Below are 22154 nucleotides of genomic sequence, written 5' to 3' on the forward strand. Positions count from 1 at the left end.
ATTCCTTCAAATAAATTATCACTCTCTGGGATTTCTTTTCTAGTTACCATCAGGTGGCTTTTTTGTTGCCCTACAAAAAAATGTACTAGCACAAGAGCAGGGTCGTTGTGTTCTTTACTCCTGGATGCCTAGAGCTTAGAATATTTACTGAATGAGCAACTGAACCTGAATTAAACCCACGACTCCTAGCTTTTATTCCAGCAATCACAGTAAGAGCCAATATCTTCCACAGAGATTATTCTGTTTAGTAGGATACAGAAGTTAATTTGCGAACATGCTGGGTAAGAGGAGAAAACCAAATCCTATTTTAAACGTTTAAAATCCATTGCTTGGGGTGCCTGCGTGGCTCAGTCAGTTAAGCATCTGACTTTGGCTCAGGTCATGATTTCATGGTGCAAGCGTTGGAGCCCCACGTTGGGCTCTGTGCTGACAGCTCAGAGCCTGGAGCCTGCTTCAGATTCTGTGTCTCCCTCTCTCTGCCCCTCCCCAGCTCATGCTATGTCTCTCTCTCTCTCTCTCTCTCTCTCAAAAGTAAATAGACGTTAAAAAAAAAACTAAGGGCACCTGGGTGGCTCAGATGATTAGGTGGCCAACTTCAGCTCAAGTCAAGATCTCAACATTCATGAGCTCAAGCCCACGTCGGGCTTGGAGCCTGGAGCTCAGAGCCTGGAGCTGCTTCGGATTCTGTGTTTCCCTCTCTCTCTGCCCTTCCCTCGCTTGAGCTCTGTCTCTCTCTCTCTCTCTCTCTCAAAAATAAAAAAACACTAAAAAACATTTTCTTAAAGGGGCACCTGGGTGGCTCAGTCATTTAAGCATCCAACTTCAGCTCAGGTCATGATCTCACAGTTCATGGGTTTAAGCCCTGCATCAAGCTCTGTGCTGACAGCTCAGAGCCTAGAGCCTGCTTTGGATTCTGTGTCTCCCTCTCTCTCTCTGCCCCTCCCCTGCTCACACTCTGTTGTGCTCTCTCTCTCTCTCAAGAATGAATAAACATTTAAAATAATTTTTTTTTTATTTAGAATAGATAAATAAGTAAATAAAATAAAATCCACTGCTTAACCAAGATTTGTTGGCACTGTTTTCCTTCCCAGTATGAAGTAAGCAAGTCATGCTACATATCAGTGGACTGGGCTGATGTCAAAACTGCCATTTTTAGGAGGCATCGGAAAGCAGAGAGGGAACAAATGATGGAAACGGGGCAATCTGACAGTCATCTCTCTTAAAACAACAGTAGGAAAGTTACCACGAATACAAGGCCAGAAACTAGCCCAGATGCATTGTTCCAGAAGGTAAACTTACCGTTTTATTTCGTAATCGAATGATATCAGACACAGAACCAGCCCCACAGTATTCCATAACGATCCACAAGTCTGTGTTCTTAAAATAACTGCCATAATATTTGACTACATGAGGGCTAAAGAGAGAGCAACAATATGAATTAGTGTTACAGCCTTCGATACGTGAAAATTAATTTCTCTGTTCCAAAGATCAATTATTCATATTTCAGGTTAAAATAAACACCCTCTTTATTGATAAAAATATACATAATAAATAATAATAATTTTCCAAATAATAAATAACAAAAGTGAGAAAATGTATGGGTCTGTTAACCTGCATTTCTAGGTGTACAATTCATCCCAGGAAAAGAACTACAGCTATTCAAAAAGAAATAGTTACCATCACAGCAGTATCACAATGAAAATTTAGATACCATCTAAATGTCTAACATTAGGGAGTTTATTAAAGGAATAATGATAGACCCATATAATGGAATAACCACAAATCCAAGGAAAATATTATAGACGAATACTTGATAACATGAGAAGATATCCTGCTTACAAAAAAAAAAAAAAAAAAAAAAGTGCTTACCAAAAAGAAAAAAAGTACAGGTGCAGGTTACATAATAGTAAGAAAAGTGAAACTACAGAAAGAGATATGAAAGGATATGTACACCAAGTAGTATTTAACAACGATTACTTCTCCAAAGGGAAAAATGATTTTATTTTCTTTTTATTTGCATTTTTCCCAGAAGTCATGTGTACTTTGTAATAAGAAAAAAAAATAAGTCGCACTACAATCTACTATAAAGAAAAAACCTTCAGAGTCAGACCTGGAATTTTGGTCCTCAGGCTTGAAGACAGATACCAAGTGAGAAATTTCAGAGAAAAGTCAAACATCCCATTAAAATGAAATACTCTGCCCACTGAGAGCTACCAGCTTTAATTGGCTAGATTGTTATCAGGGCTAGATAATGTTGCATGATAACTGAAGATGCTAAAACCTACTTGGCATCATTAATGCTCAGAATTTCAAACGCCCCTTTATCCCCGAGAAACATGTCAACGACAAGGACAGCAGGAAACACACACACACAAACGCTACTAACGAGGACATGGATGAGTAAGTCTCTTAAGATACCGATCACATCTGCTCTCCCTTCCTTACATTCCTGTAGGATTTACTGCCTTTACAAGGCAAGTAATACCAGCTACTTACTGTTGTAATATGTCCTATACTATTTTGTATCATCGGCTAGATTCTCCCATACATACACAGGCATGTCTGGCATGACATATTTGTCTATAAACTCACAGGGGACAAGAAGTCTGCCCTGTACTTCTCTGTACTCCGTACCATGCTTAGCACAGAATAGGCTCTTCAAAATAACTCTTCTTTAATTAGAGATATTTGCATACTCTGTTTCAAACACAGCTCTTGGGTGGCCTATCAGCAGTGGCAAAGTCCCAACGTGCCAATTGGAAAGAGTTTCCATACAGTATCTCAGAGCAGAGGAAAAGGAAAATGGCTACCCGACTACAATCAATCCGGTCAAGTGATACAAAGGGAAGGAGGGAGAAGAGAAAATAACTGCACTCGCAAGTCAGTGAAATCTAAAGGCTCTTGGGCAAATTTCCTCGTAGGCTGCCCCACCTGCCCCAATGCTGAGCTTCAGGAGAACAAATGCAGCCTCCAGTACAAGACACTCTCATTCTCCTTTCATCCCTAGAGCTGGCATTGCCTCTAAGTTTGTGTATCTCTGACCTTTTTTTTTTTAATGTTTATTTATTTTTGAGAGAGTGAGAGAGAGAGAGAGAGCGTGCGAGCAGGGGAGGGGCAGAGATAGAGGGGGACAGAGGATCTGTAGCAGGCTCTGTGCTAACAGCCCGATGTGGGGCTCGAACTCATGAACCATAAGATCATGACCTGAGCCGAAGTTGGACACTTAACAAAATGAACCACCCAGGTGTCTTTCTCTCAAATTTAAACAGTAGTGGGGAGAGGCCCCTGGGTAACTCAGTCGGTTAAGCATCCGACCTCAGCTCAGGTCATGATCGCACAGTCCGTGAGTTCAAGCCCTGTGCTGACAGCTCAGCAACTCTGTGCTAACAGCTCAGAGTCTGGAGCCTGCTTCAGATTCTGTGTCTCCTTCTCTCTCTGCCCCTCCCCAGCTCTGCTCTGTCTCTCTCCCTCAAAAACAAATAAACGTTAAAAAAATTTTTTTAAATAAACAGTAGTGGGGAAACCTGCTCCATCACAGAGACCAACCCATGTTGTCACAGAATTTCAGAGCAAACCACGTGCTTTTCTGTGGTTGCTTGGTGGCCTGACTTCCTGCTTACAACATTTGACAAATCTTAGTTCCTCAAAAATACAATTCTTAACTACTCTGAGCTTGAAGAATTTTTTTAAATGTGAAGGAACAGTAATACATAAAAAAAGCATTTTCTTTTTATAGGTCTGATATTCCAAGGCTTCTAGAGCTGAAAGTATTTGAATTATCTCTCCTTAGCTATTTCTGCAGACATGTTTTCTCAATAGGAAGTAAAAGAGATCATTATCAGGGGGAAAAAAAAAAGCGAGCACCACTTTCTGCCTCTTTGCCTCCTCTTCCTAGTTTTGAAAGGGGCTTACTAAGAGAAGAAGAAGAAAAAAAAAATCTATCCAGAATAGAAACCATAAAAGTTTATCTACTAAAACACATTTTATCATCAGATTTTTTTTGTCTGAAAGGAACATGCACAGTGATTCCACTAAACTCTCTCTTCTGCAAAATATCTAAGGAAATGCATCTGTAGGTGTTAAACTGTAAATAATCCAAAACCATGTCCTCTCCAAAGTAACACCACATGGCTTTACCTGTCGCATTGTTGCATTATAGAGATTTCTTTGATTATCTCCTGCAGGTCTGATTCCACAGGAACTTGCTTAATCGCAACAATCTGACCAGTCTCTTTGTGAATAGCTTTGTACACGCTGCCATAGGACCTATAATTGGGGTAAAGAGAACGTTTGTAAAGGCACAGCAAGACCAGAGATACAAAGTGGTAAAACGCAACCAACTCATGGTTCTAAATTATACCCCCAATGACTACAACTGCAAAACTGAAACAGCTAAAGTACTTCAGGGAGGAAAAACAACCTGTTAACTTCACATTTAAATAACTGACCGTATTCATATAAAATAATCACTGTTATAGTAGCTACCATGCCTGATGTCTGTCAGAAGCTGTGCATCATCCCAGTTCATCCACACACACACACAAAACAAAAAACAAAGAAGGGGTCATTATCCCTATTTTACAGGAAAAATGTGTAAAGGCCCAGAGGTTATAAGACTTGGTCCTCACAAAGGTAAAAAACTAAGTGGTCAGGCCAGGAAGTGAATCTAGGTTTGTGTGAACACAGAGCTCCCAGGGCTCGAACACAGAAACGGACGCCTCTGTGCTCTTGTGTTCACTCCAGTCCCATGAGGTCTTTCCGTCCTTGCTCCTCTCACTCACAATAATACTTAAAACATTATGGAAACTAATTAAAAATCTCAGGCCCTTCAAAGGCTAGTATCAGATGAACGGAGCACATATAAAGCCATTTACTCATGCCCCCTTACAAGATTATTATCGAAATAAGTAAAAAGTGTATATGTCGATTCAATTTGGGGGTGAAAAGAGCATGGGATTTAGAATCGAAAGACCTAGGATTTGAGCCCTATCCCCCACTACATATTAACCATCATTTACATACACATTAACCTTCTCGTGCCTCAATTTCCTCACCTGCAAAATGACAATACAAACTACAAGACAATTGTGGTGGTCAAATGACATACCATCATCACCTTGCATGGATTACATTTTTACTGGAAACCTCGACGGCTGTCACTGAAAACACAATGAGTAAGACATCCTTCCTATTTCCCAAACCCACCTGTTTCTTCACACTGTCTTGGTGAAAAAACATCAACATCACAGGGCCACCTGATATAGCAAAGTAGCTGAATGCTCTAGCTGCCAAAAGACACTTGGGAACCATTTCAATGTGAAAGTAAATAAAACTTTAAAAAAAAAAAAGTCTATGCAGAACACACAAAAAATTTCCATTCCATCAGAATCCCTTATATTGTCAAACTAGTATAATAATCCTTAAATGTTACAATTTTATTTATTTTTTTTTTTTTTTGGCCAGAGAAAGGCAACCATTGACCCTGTGTGGAAGCCTGACTGCTGCTTCTTTTTCCTCACAGTTAAACTTTTGATTCATTAGGGTGGTGAAGGCTTGGTCCCAGGGGATAAAACATGGTGGTCCAAGGGTCCAAGCACTCAGCATTCCTATTTCTTCTGCTGGTGACTGAAGTAGTAATAAGCACATGACCTAGCTCTGGCCAATGAAATTTGAGGGAAATTCTGTAGAAGGGATTCTGGGAGAGACTTTCTTCCCTGATAAATCAGACGGTAGCACACAAGAAGACCCATTTTTACTCGCCACTTCCTTTCCTACTTTGATTACTATTACATAAGGCATGATGCTGGAAAGTAATGTAGCCATCTTGAAATAGAGAACTACACAAATAGCTAACCCATTATCAAGCCAATCAACCATTCTGGAATCTTCCACCCGAGATTTATTATTACTCAGTTATTAAATGCCCTTATTGGTTAGTCATTGCTAGTTGGGTATTCTATTACTTTCATCCAAAGTTATTCTTGATACACTAGGTCCCATATGTATGAAAATGTCTGTATTTCACCTCCTCTTTGGAATCGGTTGTGCTGGATACAGAGTTCGTAGACAATAGCTTTCCCTCAGCACCTTTTCTGCCGTTTTCCAGCTTCTATTGCTGCCAAGAAGTTGGCTACCATTGGATTATCATTTTTCATAGGTAATCTCTCTTTCTGTAGTATTCCAGATTTCCTCTTTATCCTTAACATTCTACAATTTTACTATGATATAACTAGGAGTTGCTTTATTTGATACTTCATAAGTTTCTTTGATCTGAAGGCACATGTTTTTCTTCAAGTCTGGAAATTCTCAGCCTTATCTATTTCCTATCTTTTCTACTATCTCCTAGAATTCCTACTGGACCCACACTGCACCTCCTCAATCCACGTTGCCCTCTTGATTTCTAACACCATGTTTCTCTGTCCTGCATTTTGTGATCAGTCTCATTTCTATCTTTCCATTCACAAATTCATTCAGCTTGTCTAGTTTACCGCTTATCCAAATTATTGGACCTCCTGAACTTCAATCATTATAGTTTCCATTGTCAAGATTCCCAACTTTAATTTTTCATGGAGCTAACTGTTCATGTTCATAACCAGGTGTTCTTCTTTCAAGGATGTTATTCTGTGTCTTCTCTTTTTGAAAATCGAAAACATGTTAAATCCCTTTTGAGATTGCTCCACTATTTCTATTTCCTTGGGTGTGAATTCTCCCATTTGTTAGTTCTGATCACTATTTCATGGCAGATTTCCTTGCAGGAGTTTCCTTTTATCTTGAATAATTTTCCTCTACACAATGTAACTGCCATGACCAGTTCATGATGCCATGGTGGTTTCATGGTTCTTTCAGCCCCATCATCTAGGCTGTACAACTTAAACTTCGTCCCCCGTTAGGAGTTGGGAGTTGTTGCCTCTCTAAGATCCCATACCTGAAAGTGTCTGGGCCCAGTTCCTATTGTCAAACAGGTACCTCCACTTTTTCCCCAGGCCACAGGCAAATGATACTTTCTGGTGGTGTTTGGGCAAATTTATCTCAACTTAAGCTCATAGATGGGGAGCCTCATCCATCCCACAGCTTCATGTAGGAAGCCCACCTGCAATCTCCTGACAAGGACAAGGCAAGCTTTCCCCACCCCCTTACTATTACATATCTTTTCCATCCCTGGTCCGTAGCTGGCCATGTGTCCTTTTATCTAAACTTTTAATTTTCATTCATTAGTTTTATCTGTCTGAAATGGAAAGAGAGATCTCTGCATGTGCTCACTCAGCAATCTTGACCAGAACACTCTCTATGCCTCCCTATGCTCCCTTCAGAGCAAGGAATACTCCTAGAGTTCATATAGCAATTAAGATTCGTGATTTCCACGTACTTCATTTTCAGTAATCTGAAGAGAATTTAGAAGGCTTCAGCAATTGTTCGCACTTTTAGGCCGGTTCCATAAGACCAGATTCCCTACCACAAAACTACAGTGAATTTTAACTGGCAGAGAACAAAAATGGTGGGGAAGTAGGGGTTTCATACAAGCCATACAAGGCAAGGATCAATTTGGAAAAAAACAAATAATACAGTGTCTGAAGCCAAAGTAACTTGATACAAGTCTTAACAATACCACTCACTAGCTACGAAACCATGGGCAAGATGTTTTTGTTACTACCCGCTGATAAAAACTTCAACGAGTCAAGGTGTAAAACTTTTAAGTATAACAGAAGGACAAAAGGTGCTAGGCTGGCACTCAAAACACTTTCCAAGCATGGTCCACTCATTCTGGTCTGGAGCTTTGGCTCTACTCTGCCACAGATCCACAGCGTTTCTTCCATACACAGAAGGACCACGGCCTCCAGAATCCAATACAGTCCGTCAGCCAGAGCTCATTTCACAAGACACAAGTCAGTGAGTGTTCACAATCTATTTGTTTTCCAGAGCAATTTAAGGATGGCATGGCAGTTTGTGTTTAGACAGAAAAGGGCAGCTAAGGTCTTCCTTTAGGATTCTGTTAGTTAAATGAAACTTGTTCGGGTTCATTCGGCTATGATGACAGAAATCCAAGCATCTGTGGTGTCACTTAAAAGAACAATACGGTGATAGCACGGGGAGAAAGATCTGAAGCTTTATGCCAATTTTCTTGCTGGTTATATCTCTATAGGGAAATTTCCAAGTTCCTCAATGAAGACATGCATAGGTCTAAAAGACAATTAAAAACAATCGTAATTAGCTTAGTTTTCCCTTACGCTACGTTCCTGATATATTCTCTGTCTGTAGTTTTCTTCTGGCGTTCCCCAAACCCAATCAAGCCAAACAGAGCTCCCTTCAAGAACACCTAAATATACTAGAAGAGTTAAGATTAACTTTAATTTGACATGGTAAGGTCTGAAAAAGGCTTCAGTTGGTAGACATAAAAATAAAATAATCATGGTTGCCACTTATTGAGGACTTACTCTGTGACAAGCACCATACTCAGTACTCAGTACTTTACCCCCATTACCTCATATAATACTTGACTTAACCCAAATGAGGGAGATACTAATGTCTGCACTTTATAGCTGAAGTTTACGAAGCTTCAAAATATTAAATAATTTGCTCAAGCTCACTCGTTTATTGTGACTAAAAAACAGTAGAGCAACGCAGCTCTAATTTCAGAGTCCACACCTTTACGACTGTAACACATTTCGATTAAAACTGAAAGAAACAAGTCACTTACATATTCAGTTATGCCTACCATGTTTACCTTATTCAAAGCATAACCTGTCAGCACTGTTAGATTAAGGGCTTTGGACTCATTTCCTTGAGGAAAAGAGCAAGGATACCAAGCTAAAGCTGAAAAGGGCAGGTGAGAGATGTAGAGGGACTGTCATTTTTCCATACCTTTAAGGATGCCAAGTCAACTTGCAGTCTTCAGATTCATCTTGTACTTGTCTTTTCACAGCACAGCTGGTGTCCCCTTTTACTTCCCTTCTCTGCTTGATGTCTTGTTTGATTCCAAAGAGTATTTCTCCAACTTACAAAGAGATGACTAATGTTTTTTACAAGGAGGCAATCCATGAAAACCTATGCCATGTAATCCACGATCAGGTTTAACATTATTGCTGACCTATATTAGACATAAATAACACTAAACTCCAAAATAAAATATGGAAGACTTGATTTCAAGAAGCACACAGTACTTAAACAGACATTTTTAAAAGCTAATGTTTCAAGTCTTCTATTGAACTAAAAGCACTCTCAAGAGACTGAACACACACACACACACACACACACCTGCTTATTTATGCAGAAACTGTCACTGGAGGATACACAAAAAAACCACTATACTGATTGCTACTGGGTGGCTGAGAGATAGAAGTAGAATGTGGATTTTCCTCATTGTATACACTCCTTTGCTTTTGAATTCTGATACCTATGAATTGATTACCTACTCAAAAACTAACAACATAATAAAAAATGTCTCTCACATTTTAATATCTGGTCATTACAGAAAAAGAAATAAATAGATTAAGGGTACAATGAAAAGGATATGTAAAGGTATAAAAAATTATGCTGTAACCTTTATTGCATCATGAAAGTCAATGACAGCCACTATCCACTACTAATTACCATTTCAGCAGTATTTTATAAACCCATTCACATATCTGGGTTTTAAGAAGACCACTCGTTCCCAACCTGGGATTTTCAATCTATTGGAAGTTATAAAGGTAGTCACAGTCCCTGATTTACTATATTTCACAAAGCTACACTAACCAAAATGCTGAATTCCATTTTTTTATTGAAACAAGTTATTGCATGTTGATCAGAAACTACGAACAGCAAATAAAAATGTACGATCAACAAAAATTCTTGAAGTATAAGCTAGTTAGTGCTGTTACATAGATAAAATCACGTAACCCATAGATTCTATAAGAGAGAAAGTAATGGATGCCGTTGGTGTGAAAGAGACCAGAAATCAATGAATCTGTCTACAATGGTGACTGGGAGAGAGAGGAAAAGGGCATTTCAAGCTGTAAGCTGACCTTCCTCCTGACCCAGAGCAGTGCCATACACAACATTTCTGTCCCTCCTCCTCAGGTGTATGAACTATTGACATGAGAAAGGTGCAGCTACTTCCAGTGTTAGGGGAAGAAAAAGACTGGGACCTACTGGTCCACCTGTTTGTTCTGTACACTTACCCTTCTCCAAGTTTCTCTAAGACATCAAATACTTCTTCCGGCTGTTTAGTTAAACTATCTTCATCCAACTTTTTCAGCTGCCTGTGAATGAAGAAATAAAAACATAAAATACATTTTATTTACCAGCAACTAGACCACAAAATACGTTATTTATATTAAAATTAGCATCTTAGGGATTTCTCTACAAAGTCTTCACTAGTGAACATGAAAGGGCAAGCTAAGAGACTTTTTTTTTAAGTTTTTTATTTAAGTAATCGCTACACCCAGCATGGGGCTTGAACTCACGACCCTGAGATCAAGAGTCGCATGCTCTTTTGACTGAACCAGCCAGACACCCCGAGCTAAAAGACTTTTAAGGGACGCTGAAGGGCGGCTCTATGGCAGTGCTGCACGTGTTCTGGCTCCCTCTGATGAGCATAATCAGGACCAGAGGGTAGACAGCTACCAAGAGTCAGATTTCAGTTCAACAGGTATAAGAAACTTTCTAACAGTAAAAGTTGTTCTGAAATGGTTTAGACAGCCTTAAGAAGTCCCTAGTTCCCCATCACTGGAGAATTTAAACAGAAAATGAATCATGTGGCTAAAGTGCTACAGAGTGGGTTCAAGCGTTAGAGGGAACCTTTAAATCCATTTAAATCTTGAGATGCCATGAATTAAAATGGCATAACTATCTCTTCAAAAAAGATGTTTAATGTAAGGTTAACTATGAATTGAAATATGGTCTCAGCCTGGAGGCCAAGGAAGACAGAGTCTCTCACCCTTCATTAGCAAGATTTTGGCAATTTGGTCAAAACATAGAGATTCTACAGGTATCACAGAAACAGAAAGGGGAAGGTATACACTTAGACATGATCAAAAGTGAAAAATAACTATGCAGCTAGGAATTTCAAATAGTCTCACAGGGACTCTTCCACGAGCAGCAGTGTACCTCCGATGAGTCCCAAAAATCAAAGACATATGGGTGCTTATAACTTCCAGATAATTTTTCAGACTATGCCAGATATAGTAAATAACAAACACAGGAGGTTAAAAATTAACAGTATTTTTTTTAAAACTCTGAGACCTCTGAAAATTATTAATGGGCTTAAGGAAGAAGCTTGCCAAGGAATATCTGTGTGTGTATACGTGTGCATCTTCTACACAATGGCTTCCTGAAACTACAAAAGACAACAAAGAAAAGACAGCTCAGGAAATGGTGAAATATGGAAGTAGTAACACTAGAGATTTCTGTGTAGAGAGAAGGTTCAAACTGCTGGACAATACCAATTTTTACATGAAAAGACTTGAATTACACATGCATGCGCGCGCGCGCACACACACACACACACACACACACACATACACACACACACACACACACACACACACCTTCCCGGAAAAAATAGCAAAACCAAAAGAAAAGACAAAAAAGAAATCCCTGAACACGTCAAGTGTATCCACCCATAACCACTGATCTCTAAAGGACAATCTTTTATAATTCTGTAAATGTCAAGACTATGTACTAGAAAAATGGAGAAATGCTCCACGTCAGTAATTGCCACAACTTGAAAATTAACAAAATGACCACCGTGACCTTTGAAAATCAAAAGGTCCTAAATATTAAATTCCAATGACATCATAAAAACTAGCTTCAAAACAAAAAGGGCTGAAGTGAAACTCCTCTTAAAGTTCAGAAGCAACATGTCTATGAACTCAGAAGTTAGAAAGAACATCACATAAACCAAGGGAGGCGGGGAGGCAGGGGGCGGGGAAGCACTGAATTTATAACTGTATAAACAATGGACAATACCTCATTTCTCAAGTATAATTAAACAGCTTATATAAAGGAAGATCAAATGTGTTCCTCTGAAGTGTTGACTTTGTGGTCTACAAAAAACAAAACTCACGATTTCAACTACTCTGAGACCACAACATAACAAAGGAAACTGCCACTGCCGTGACAGAAACAGCTGCAAGCGCCTGATAATCCTCTGACAGAAGAACTTTCTATACCTGCTCAGGCAGTTCTCTGAAACAATCGAAGTGGGGTGTTTGTTTGATTTTGATCTGGGCTTAAACATCTTTATTTCTCTGGTGCCTCACAACCCAGAAGTGGTCGATAAATATTTCCTAAATTGATCAATGAATGTCATGATGGGAATCCTAAGCTTTTACCAGGAATCCTTGCGAGTTTTCAAAAGAATAGAATTCCACCCTAAAAAGGGTTAGCAGGTTATCAACAATTAAGATTACTATGGAAAATCTTTTGGTAAGTGACTCTTAATGACATTTATACCATAAATTTTCATGGAAGAAGCACAAAACAGCCCCGACTGATGATTCAGCTCTCAGCTGGGACTTCCCCAAGTCATAGGTAGTTTCATTGCTTGCTCATAAAAGAACAGGCCTGGCCAACACAGCCTCCATGGACCAAACACCGGCAGATGCTCCTCTCCTAAGTCAGATGGCCACATGGACAGCCAAGCATCCCAGAAATGCTCTCTGCATCCTCCACCACGCTATTATTATCTGACACCAATTCACTTTTTTAAAAATCATAAACTCCTACATAAGCCATCAACTTTAATCTCTCATCACTCAGTCACACGCAAATGAACGCAGAGAGGATTTCCTTCCTGCATTGATTGAGACTGCAATCCCTTGTTGGGAACACATGCCAACCGAATCTCTGACAAGACACCTGTACCTTTCCAAACACAAACAAGGGTGTTTCAGAAGTAGTTACTCACAAGTCTGGCTAATTCTGAAGCCTCTTTCTCCCATCTTAGAACTCTTGTAAGGTTCATTTTATTAATGTATACTTATCCCTCTTTCCATTCAGAATTTGATAATGGTTACAACAAATGTGTAAGATAAATTGATGACTTTTTTAATGATCATAAAAATCAGTATGTTCTCCCTCCCCAAATTCATATGTTGAAGTCCTAAATGCCAAGACCTCAGAATGTGACTTTATTTAGAGACAGGGCCTTTAAAGAGGTAATAAAGGTAAGATGAGGTCACATAGGTGAGCCCTACTTCAATAAGACTGGTGTCCTTATAGGAGGTTAAGGACACAGATAGGAACAGAGGGAAGACCATGTGAAGGCACAGGAAGGAGACAGCCATCTGCAAGCCAGGGAGACAGGCCTCAAGGAAACAGCCCTACTGACACCCTGATCTCAGACTTCTAGCCTCCAGAACTATAAGAAAATAAATTTCTGCCATTTCAATCACCCAGTGTGTGAAATGGACATGGCAGTCCTAACAAATGCAAGTAATAAAGTTCATCTGCTGATGAGGTTCACCTAAGATGAGCAATTCATTCAAGAATTCAGCCCTGCAGGGGCGCCTGGGTTGCTCAGTTGGTTGAGCATCCGGGCTCAGGTCACAATCCCACAGTTTGTGGGTTTGAGGCCAGTGTCGGGCTCTGTGCTGACAGCTCGGAGCCCAGAGCCTGATTCCGATTCTGTGTCTCCCTCTCACTCTGCCCCTCCCCTGCTGGCACTCTGTCTCTGTCTCTCAAAAATAAATAAATGGTAAAAAAAAAAAAAAAGAAAAGAAAAAGAAAAAGAATTCAGCCCTGCAGTGCTCTCCTCTTGCACATTTCATAAATTTCTGAAAATCCAAAAGGTGTGGGAATGAGTGTGCCAAAATGCACAAAGCTTGACTCTTTTGCCCAAGCTAATATAACACAAGGCAAAGGTAGAAACAAAACTCAGATTCCTAATCCTCTTTTCAATTAAACCAAGACCTCGGAAGAACAATGAATATATTTCAGAAAGAAATATAACCCGTGTACATTTATAACTGGATCACTATGGTGCTTCAGCAAATACTTGCTAACATACACAGACCCTGTGGAACCGGGATCCTTCCACAGAGGCATCAGACTGAGGCAGTTAAGAGCATGGACTTTGGACCCGATCGCCTGGTTTAAAATCCCAGGTCTGCCCCTAACTAACTGTGGAACCTCCCACAAATCACTTAAACTCTTTGTGCCTCAGTTTAATCACCTGTGAAACAGAAATATGGAGATAACCACCTCATAGGGTTGTTGTGACAATCAAAAGAGTCATAAGAAGTTGAATCATGTGAAATTACCATTTTTATAGGTCAATTTCATGAGGCTCATCAGGAGGCATGGAAAGCACTGGGAAGGTGTCTGGCTCCCAGTAAGTGCCGTTTGGGTAAGAATCATTATTATTTCCGTCTCAGCACACTAGAGTGGGGTGATTATGAGCCCACCCCAACCAGCTATTTGCCTTCCGCAGTGTTTGCGTACTTCAAACAAACACCAAGTGTGCAGCCCAGGCTGCCAATCCCTTCCCTTCACCTCTCCTTTGCCCCACACTCCCACACGCAGAACACTTCCTACTTTAGTGCTCATTCTGCTGCAGGAAGTCAGAGGTCCCTGTGAAATAGAAGCTAACTACACTGCACCCCAGAGAAGCATGACTCCCTTGATCTCTGCACTCTACTTTTCTCCAGATGTGGCAGACTGACATAAGATCCTGGTGTCCACAGAGCAAATCAATGATACAACTATAACCAGCCCAAGAGTTCAGACTTTCTAGGATCTGCTACCTCCCCGATCTTGACTTAAAACAATTCCAGGTAGTAGTAGGATCTGGAGCTGATACAAAACAATAGAGGCCTGAAAAGGGCCCAGTCTGGTCAGGTCACGACCCAGACCTGGAGCAAAGAAGGAAATACACAGAGCTGTGTCGCAACTCTTCTGGGCCTCAATTTGCCCATCTTGAAAACCTCCACTTATTTCCTTCCCAATGGCAGATTTGAAAAGCTGAGGAGAACATGAGGAAAGCTAGGAAGGCACTGGGCATCAGGAATGAAAGATGCCATCATCATCCTAGAGTGGGGACACCATCCAGCAAATCTTCCTAAATGCTACCCTCCACAAAGCCTTCCCTTGCTGGACCTTCAACCTCTCTCGGCACGCCTTCCGCCTTAGGCGCAAAGCTCTTCCCCTCAACAGATCCTCCCCACTGCACCCCTCAGGTGGGACCCCTTCGCTTAGAAAGTGCATCCAGCCTTCCTCTGCTTGTTCCTGATCCATACCTTGGACCTCTCTAGGTTCCCATCCTGCTTCAGCATCCCCCACCCCTCACCTCCCCGCTACCTCGATGAATCCCTCCTAGGACAGCCTCCCCGCAAGAGCCCCCGCCTTGAGCAGGTGCTCTCCCTAACTTGTCCCCACGTCCCTCAGTAGCTGCTCCCTTCAGCAGCGCCCCCCTTCCGCCAGGATGTCCCTCCACAGCAAGCGCTCTCCCCAACCAGCCCCACGTTTATTCCCCTGGGCGCGCGCTCCCCTCTGCCGGACCCCCTCCCGGGAGAGATTTCCCCCACCCCCCCAACTCAGCAGGTGCCCATCAGCCGGATAGCCTCGCCCCGCGGGTCCACCCCTACGGGGGCGCACCTGGTGCCTCCCCTCTGCCAGTTCCCGCCTTTCCCTCTCCCCACCCCCTGCCTCTCAGCCAGCGGCCCCTTACCGGCGCGGCGGGTTCCTCAGCTGCACCGTCTCCATGGCGCTGCCGGCAGCCGCCCAGACCCGCTCACTGCTCCATCCTCCCCCGGGACCTCCCCGAGCCCGCCCCGCAGACCCTCCCACACTTCCGCTTTCCGCCCTCACCGGAAGCGGCGCGCGCCGCGGGAGCGGGGCGGGGCGGCAAGGACCGGGCTTGAGCCACGTGGTGTGGACTTGAGTCACGTGGCGCTCGGGGCGCGGCCAAGGAACCCGGAGCTCCCTGTGCGAGGCCGGCATCCGTGGGCCATGCAGCCTCGGTGCAGAGTTGCTCTGAGTTAATCCTGTGCTTACCGAGCTCCGTGTGTGTGGCGCTGTGCTAGGCTCTAGGTACGTAATAGTCAAGATCTAGAGGAGTCCTACCTTTTTCTGCAATTTACGGCGTAGAAAAGATAGTTACTAGACTGGTAGTTAACATAGTGATAAGTGATGATAACTGTGATATGAGAACCTAACCAACGCCAGTAGGATCAGGAAAACTCTGAGAAGGCTGGAACGAACGGGCATTCATTCTATATATGTCTAGCATCTGCTCTGGGCCAAGCACAGTACTAGGTGCCGCACAGTGAGCAAAATAAAATTTCTGCCCTCAATGGACCTTAACATTCAAGTGAGAAAGGCAATAAACGTAAAAACAAACTGACTAAAATGAGAGTGTAAGTCATACTAATGTGTTTAAGATTTTACGCACTCAGTCTGGGGCTCCAACTCACAACGCAGAGATCAAGAATCAGATGCTTCACCTACTAAGGCCAGCCAGCTGCCCCTAGTCACACTAATATTTTTTAAAAGAGTAGTTAAGGCAGAGGGAACAGTAAGGACAAAGATTTGTGTTAGAAGTTGCCATGTTTGGAGCAGAATGAATAAGGAAAAGTAGGAGATGACGTAGGAGCTGTGGCCAGAATCAGATTGAAAATGGGCCATGTACAGATACAAAAAATTACTAGAAGTTAGTTAGGTGTACCATTAGCTATCACTATGTAACAGACCACCCCAAAGCCCAATGGTTTAAACAGTTTCCAGCTTTTGGTTATTACAAATAAAAGTTATGATCATTTGTATACAAGTGTTTGTATGGACATACAGATAGGCATACATACATTTCATTTCTCTTGGGTAAATATACAGGTGAGAAATCGCTGTGCCATAGAAGATACATGTTTAATGTGCTAAGAAACTTTTTCAAGGTGATTATACTATTTTTCATTTCTACCAACCATGTATATGAGTTTCAATTGCTCTGTATCATGTACACTTGGTATGATCAGTCTTTGCAATTTTGGCCAATCGGATAGGCGTGTAATAGTGTCTCATCATTTTTAATTTGCACTTCTGTAAGGACTAATGATGTTGAGCATCTTTTCAAGTGCTTGTCATCTGTATATTTACTGAAGTATCTGTTCAAGCCTTTTGTCCTTCTTAAAACTAGATTGTTTTTCTTATTATTGATTTTTTTTGAGTTTTTAATATTCTGGATGCATGTCCTTTATCATATACATGATTTGCAAATATTTTCTGAGGTTTGTATTTTCATTTTCTTAACAGTCTCATTTGAAGAACAGAAATTTTAATTTTTATTAAGTCCAATTAATCAATTTTTTTTTCATTTGTGAGTCATACTTTTGATGTCACACCTAAGAAATCTTGAGGAGGAGACCAACCCTGCAAGCTCACTTCCCAGGTTCCCATGTCAGCTGACTTCTGGCTGGTTTCAGTGGAGGGCAGAACTGAGAGAGAAGCCAGACTCTTTCTCTGCCTTCTTTGCTTCTGATTAAGTATCCAACAGTAACCTTCTCTTCAGCTCCTCCCAGAGTGGCCTGACATGGCTCCAGCTTCCATTCTGCTGCGGCTTCTGAACTCTGTAAATATCACCATTTCCTTCTTATATCCAAGTCCTAGGCTGAGTAGTTCCTTCCTGCTACTGCTGTCCTTTGGGCTCCCTCACTATTCTCTGTTGGCATCTTGGCTCCTCTGTCATCTATAAAAACAATTCCCTCAATTAAATTCTTTTTTTTATATACAAATCAAAGCCACACTGCGATACCACCTCACACCGGTCAGAGTGGCTACAATGAACAACTCAGGAAACTATAGATGCTGACGAGGATATGGAGAAAAAGGAACCCTCTTGCGCTGTTGGTGGGAATGCAAACTGGTGCAGTCGCTCTGGAAAACGGTGTGGAGTTTCCTCAAAAAATTAGAAATAGACCTACCCTATGGCCCAGCAATAGCACTACTAGGAATTTACCCAAGGGATACAGGAGTGCTGATGCATAGGGTGACATTCACCCCAACGTTTATAGCAGCACTTTCAACAATAGCCAAATTATGGAAAGAGCCTAAATGTCCATAAACTGATGAATGGATAAAGAAGATGTGGTTAATATATACAATGGAATACTACTTGGCAATGAGAAAGAATGAAATCATGCCATTTGCAGCAATGTCGATGGAACTGGAGTGTATTATGCTAAGGGAAATAAGTCAGTCAGAGAAAGCCAGATATCATGTGTTTTCACTCATATGTGGATCCTGAGAAACTTAACAGAAGACCATGAGGGAAGGGAAGGGGGAAAAATAGTTACAAACAGAGGGGCAGGGAAGTGAACCATAAGAGACTCTTAAATACAGAGAACAAACTTAGGGTTGATGGGGGGTGGGGGGGAGGGGAAAATGGGTGATGGGCATTGAGGAGGGCACTCGTTGGGATGAGCACTGGGTGTTGTATGTAAACCAATTTGACAATAAATTATATTTAAAAAATAAATTCTTTTTTTTAAATATTTATTTATTTATTTTGAGAGAGTCAGGAGGGAGGGGCAGAGAGGAAGAGGGAGAGAGAGAATTCCAAGCAGACTCTGAACTGTCAGCACGGAGCCCAATGTGGGGCTCGATCCCACAAACTGAGAGATCATGATCCAAGCCCAAATCAAGAGTCAGATACTTAACTGACTGAGCCACCCAGGCACCCCTTAAATTCTTATTTCAAATCCCTTCTGTAACCCACCTTACTCAGAGTGTGTTTTCAGGTTAGATCATGTTGATATACCTGAGTTGAAAAGCATTCAGAACTGTAAACTGACAAATTATGATGCTGTCTGTACTTCTTTCCCCAAGACTAATTGGTTTATGATGTGAAATCAGCATATAAAAGTATTGGCTGTGCCTAGCTCTGTTAAATGAAATGTAACATTTTCCTGATTATAACACATCTTTACTCGCCAGTGTCTCTCAACCAAGGAAGGCAAAGATATTATTTAAAGAAACTATCAATTAACCCTGAAAAGAAGTGTTTAAACAACAAAAAAACTATGTCCAATAATAATGTCTGTGCATATTATCTCATTAGGGAGACCATGGCTTTAATATCTATTCCTTCCCCCATTAAAGCTGAATACGTATTAAATATGGCTTTGATGAGATGGTTAACTCAGAGAGATGAAATCTTAATGTCAAAAAGTTACTTCCAGCCAAAAAATAGATAGAACCCAAATGTCCATCAGCTGATGAGTGTATAAACAAAATGGACACCCAAAATGCATACAGCGAAATATTATTCAGCCATAAAAAGGAATGAAGTTCTGAGGCACGCTACACCATAGATGAACCTTGAAAACATTGTGGTATGCAAAAGAAGCCAATCACAAAGGATTCATATGGTTCCATTTACATGAAAAGTCCAAACCAGGCAAATCTATCAGAAAGTAGGTTACTGGTTGCCTTAGACTTGGGGGTGAAGGGGTAGATGAATTGGACATGATGACTAAAGGAAGTGGGGTTTCATTTGGGGGTAATAATATTCTAAAATTGATTGTGGTGATGATTGCACAACTCTGAATACAATAAAAGCCACTGAACTGCACTCAACTTTAAATGGGTGAGTTATATACTAGTGAATTATTTCTCAGTAAAGTTGTTTTTATTTTTATTTTTTTCTCATTAAAATTGTTTTAATAATATTTGAGCCTCCAGAAACACCGAGAATGAAAGTTTTTTTTCAGGCTTTCTGATAATGCTAAAATCTACTATGATCTATTTAATACCTGAGAAACACATGTGTTAGAGAGGAGTCAAAATGTTTTTTAAGAAGTAAAACCTCAGAATAGTACTTTATTTTCACAGGCTGTTGTTACGTACTGTAACTAAATAGTAAAAAACAGTATCACATCTAATTCTCTTTTTAGCCTATCTATATAGAAGCAGTTTTGATAGTGCTTCTCATGCATTTCCACCAAAGTAATCTTAACAGCTAAAAGTTGAAATCTTGGGGCGCCTGGGTGGCTCAGTCGGTTAAGCCTCCGACTTCGGCTCAGGTCGTGATCTCGCGGTCTGTGGGTTCGGGCCCCGTGTCGGGCTCTGTGCTGACAGCTCAGAGCCTAGAGCCTGTTTCAGATTCTGTGTCTCCCTCTTTCTCTGACCCTCCCCTGTTCATGCTCTCTCTCTGTCTCAAAAATAAATAAATGTCAAAAAAAAATTTTTTTTAAAAAGTTGAAATCTTAATTTTGATGGCCCCCTCTTTTCACTATTTGGCAATATTCAAACAGGAATTTGGAGGTAACATATCAGAATCAGAATTCAAGTAACAGAGGATAGCTCAGGTTGGAAATGATGGGAATTTGACCCACAGACAGACCCACAGGTGTGTAGAATTTGGGAGTAAAACTAGAGTTGATTTTATGAGGCACAGGTCTGAAACAAACCGGTCTGTGGAGAGAAAAAAACAGATAAACATCAAGTACAAACAAACTCCATGTCGATTTCAAAATATAAAGTCATATCTTGCTTTTGGGTAGAGGGAGTCACCAATACAAAGCTATCCAAGTCCTTAAATTAGTCAGTAGGCTTAATACAATCCAATTTAAACATCCAAGAGTGTGTGTGTGGTAGTTAAGTTGATTCTAAGGTTTATGCGGGACTAAACATATAGGAGTGTCTGGGAAATTAGTAAAGTTGTTTTTAGAGTCACCTCTGGGGCCCCTCGGTGGCTCGGTAGGTTGAGTGTGTGACTTGATCTCAGCTCAGGTCTTGATCTCAGGGTCATGAGTTCAAGCCACGTGTCAGGCTCTGCACTGGGTGTGAAGCCTACTTTAAAAAAAAAAAAGTCACTTTCTCCTAGAAGACTTCCCCTCTGACGCCCCCTCCCCTAAATTTCTTCAACGCTGCTTTTATCAGCCCTGCATTTAGAGGCAACATTGTGGGAAGGGATTGCCAGTTATCAATTACTGTGTAAGAAACCATTCCCAGGGGCACCTGAGTGGCTCAGTAGGTTGAGCATCCACTGCGGTCGTGATCTCACGTTTCCTGAGATGGAGCCCCACGTTGGGCTGTGTACTGATGGTGTGAGCCTGCTTGAGATTCTCTCTCCCCCCTTCTCTCTACCTGTCCCCCACTTGTGTTCATGCTCTCCCTCTCTCGAAATAAATAAATTAAAAACAAAAAACATTAAAGAAGAAAAAAGAAACCACTCCCAAAACCTAGTGACGTAAAACAGTATTTGTGCTCTCTCATAAATCTACAATTTGAGCATGGGTTAGCAGGGAAGGCTCATCTCTTTCCCACGGTGTCAGCCAAGATCAGTCACCATTTGGATGGATTACGACCCAAAATGCCTCTCCCACATGGCTGACAAGCTGGTGCTGGGGGTAGAGGGGCCTTCTCTGTTTTTGTTTTTGTATCTCCCCACAGATTAAAGGCTGGGTTCTGAACGATATTTGTGAGCGAGAGCCAGGAGGAAGCTGTAGTCCCTTTTAACAGCATAGCTTTGGAAGGTAGATAGATAGTATTTCTACTGTTGAGGGGGCCCCAAAGTCCTGAGCAGTTTCAAAAGAGCCGACATAGACTCCATCTCTTGATGGGGAGTGGTAAAGTTCTGGAAGTGGGTGGGACTGGAAAGTGTTGTTTTCCTCATTTTTGGAAAATATAATTTGCTACAGGCATACTTGTCTGGTATACCATTTAGAATATACCCACCTCCAAGCAACTGAAAAAAAAAAAAAAAAGAAAAAACCAAAACCAACAACACCTAAATAGTGGCTTAAGGCACCACGCATTTGTCGTTTATTAAATGTATTTTTTTTACGTTTTTTATTTTTTTTTAATTTTTTTAATGTTTATTTATTTTTGAGACAGAGAGAGACAGAGAGAGACAGAGCATGAATGGGGGAGGGACAGAGAGAGAGGGAGACACAGAATCGGAAGCAGGCTCCAGGCTCTGAGCTATCAGCCCAGAGCCTGATGCGGGGCTTGAATTCACAAACTGTGAGATCGTGACCTGAGCTGAAGTCGGACGCTCAACCGACTGAGCCACCCAGGCGCCCCACGTTTTTTATTTTTGAGAGACAGAGAGAGAGCACAGTGGGGGAGGGGCAGAGAGAGGAGAAGACACAGAATCGGAAACAGGCTCCAGGCTCCGAGCTGTCAGCACAGAGCCCGATGCGGGGCTTGAACCCACGGACGGCAAGATCATGACCTGGGCC

At 41.4% G+C, this 22154-nt stretch overlaps 1 protein-coding gene across 7 annotated transcripts in view; it reads right to left on the bottom strand.

Moving 5' to 3' along the window:
- The window catches only part of STK4 (serine/threonine kinase 4), a 92317-nt gene extending 76526 nt beyond the window's left edge, over window positions 1-15791 (bottom strand). Inside the window, exons 1-5 of one of the 7 annotated variants that reach the window (XM_045053558.1) lie at window positions 10158-10238; window positions 8860-9085; window positions 7367-8178; window positions 4138-4266; window positions 1300-1414 (exon numbers count right to left, since the gene is read on the bottom strand). In XM_045053558.1, the coding sequence (XP_044909493.1) occupies window positions 1300-1414; window positions 4138-4266; window positions 7367-7371 (249 nt within the window). In that variant the 5' untranslated portion in view covers window positions 7372-8178; window positions 8860-9085; window positions 10158-10238. Of the gene's footprint in view, window positions 1-1299; window positions 1415-4137; window positions 4267-7366; window positions 8824-8859; window positions 9086-10157; window positions 10239-15646 lie in introns of those variants that run through there. The other 6 variants (XM_045053559.1, XM_045053560.1, XM_003983444.6 and 3 more) reach the window with 6 other exon arrangements.
- Window positions 15792-22154: the final 6363 nt, after the last annotated feature.

Source organism: Felis catus, chromosome A3 (genome assembly GCF_018350175.1).
Source record: "Felis catus isolate Fca126 chromosome A3, F.catus_Fca126_mat1.0, whole genome shotgun sequence".
Taxonomy (NCBI): domain Eukaryota; kingdom Metazoa; phylum Chordata; class Mammalia; order Carnivora; family Felidae; genus Felis; species Felis catus.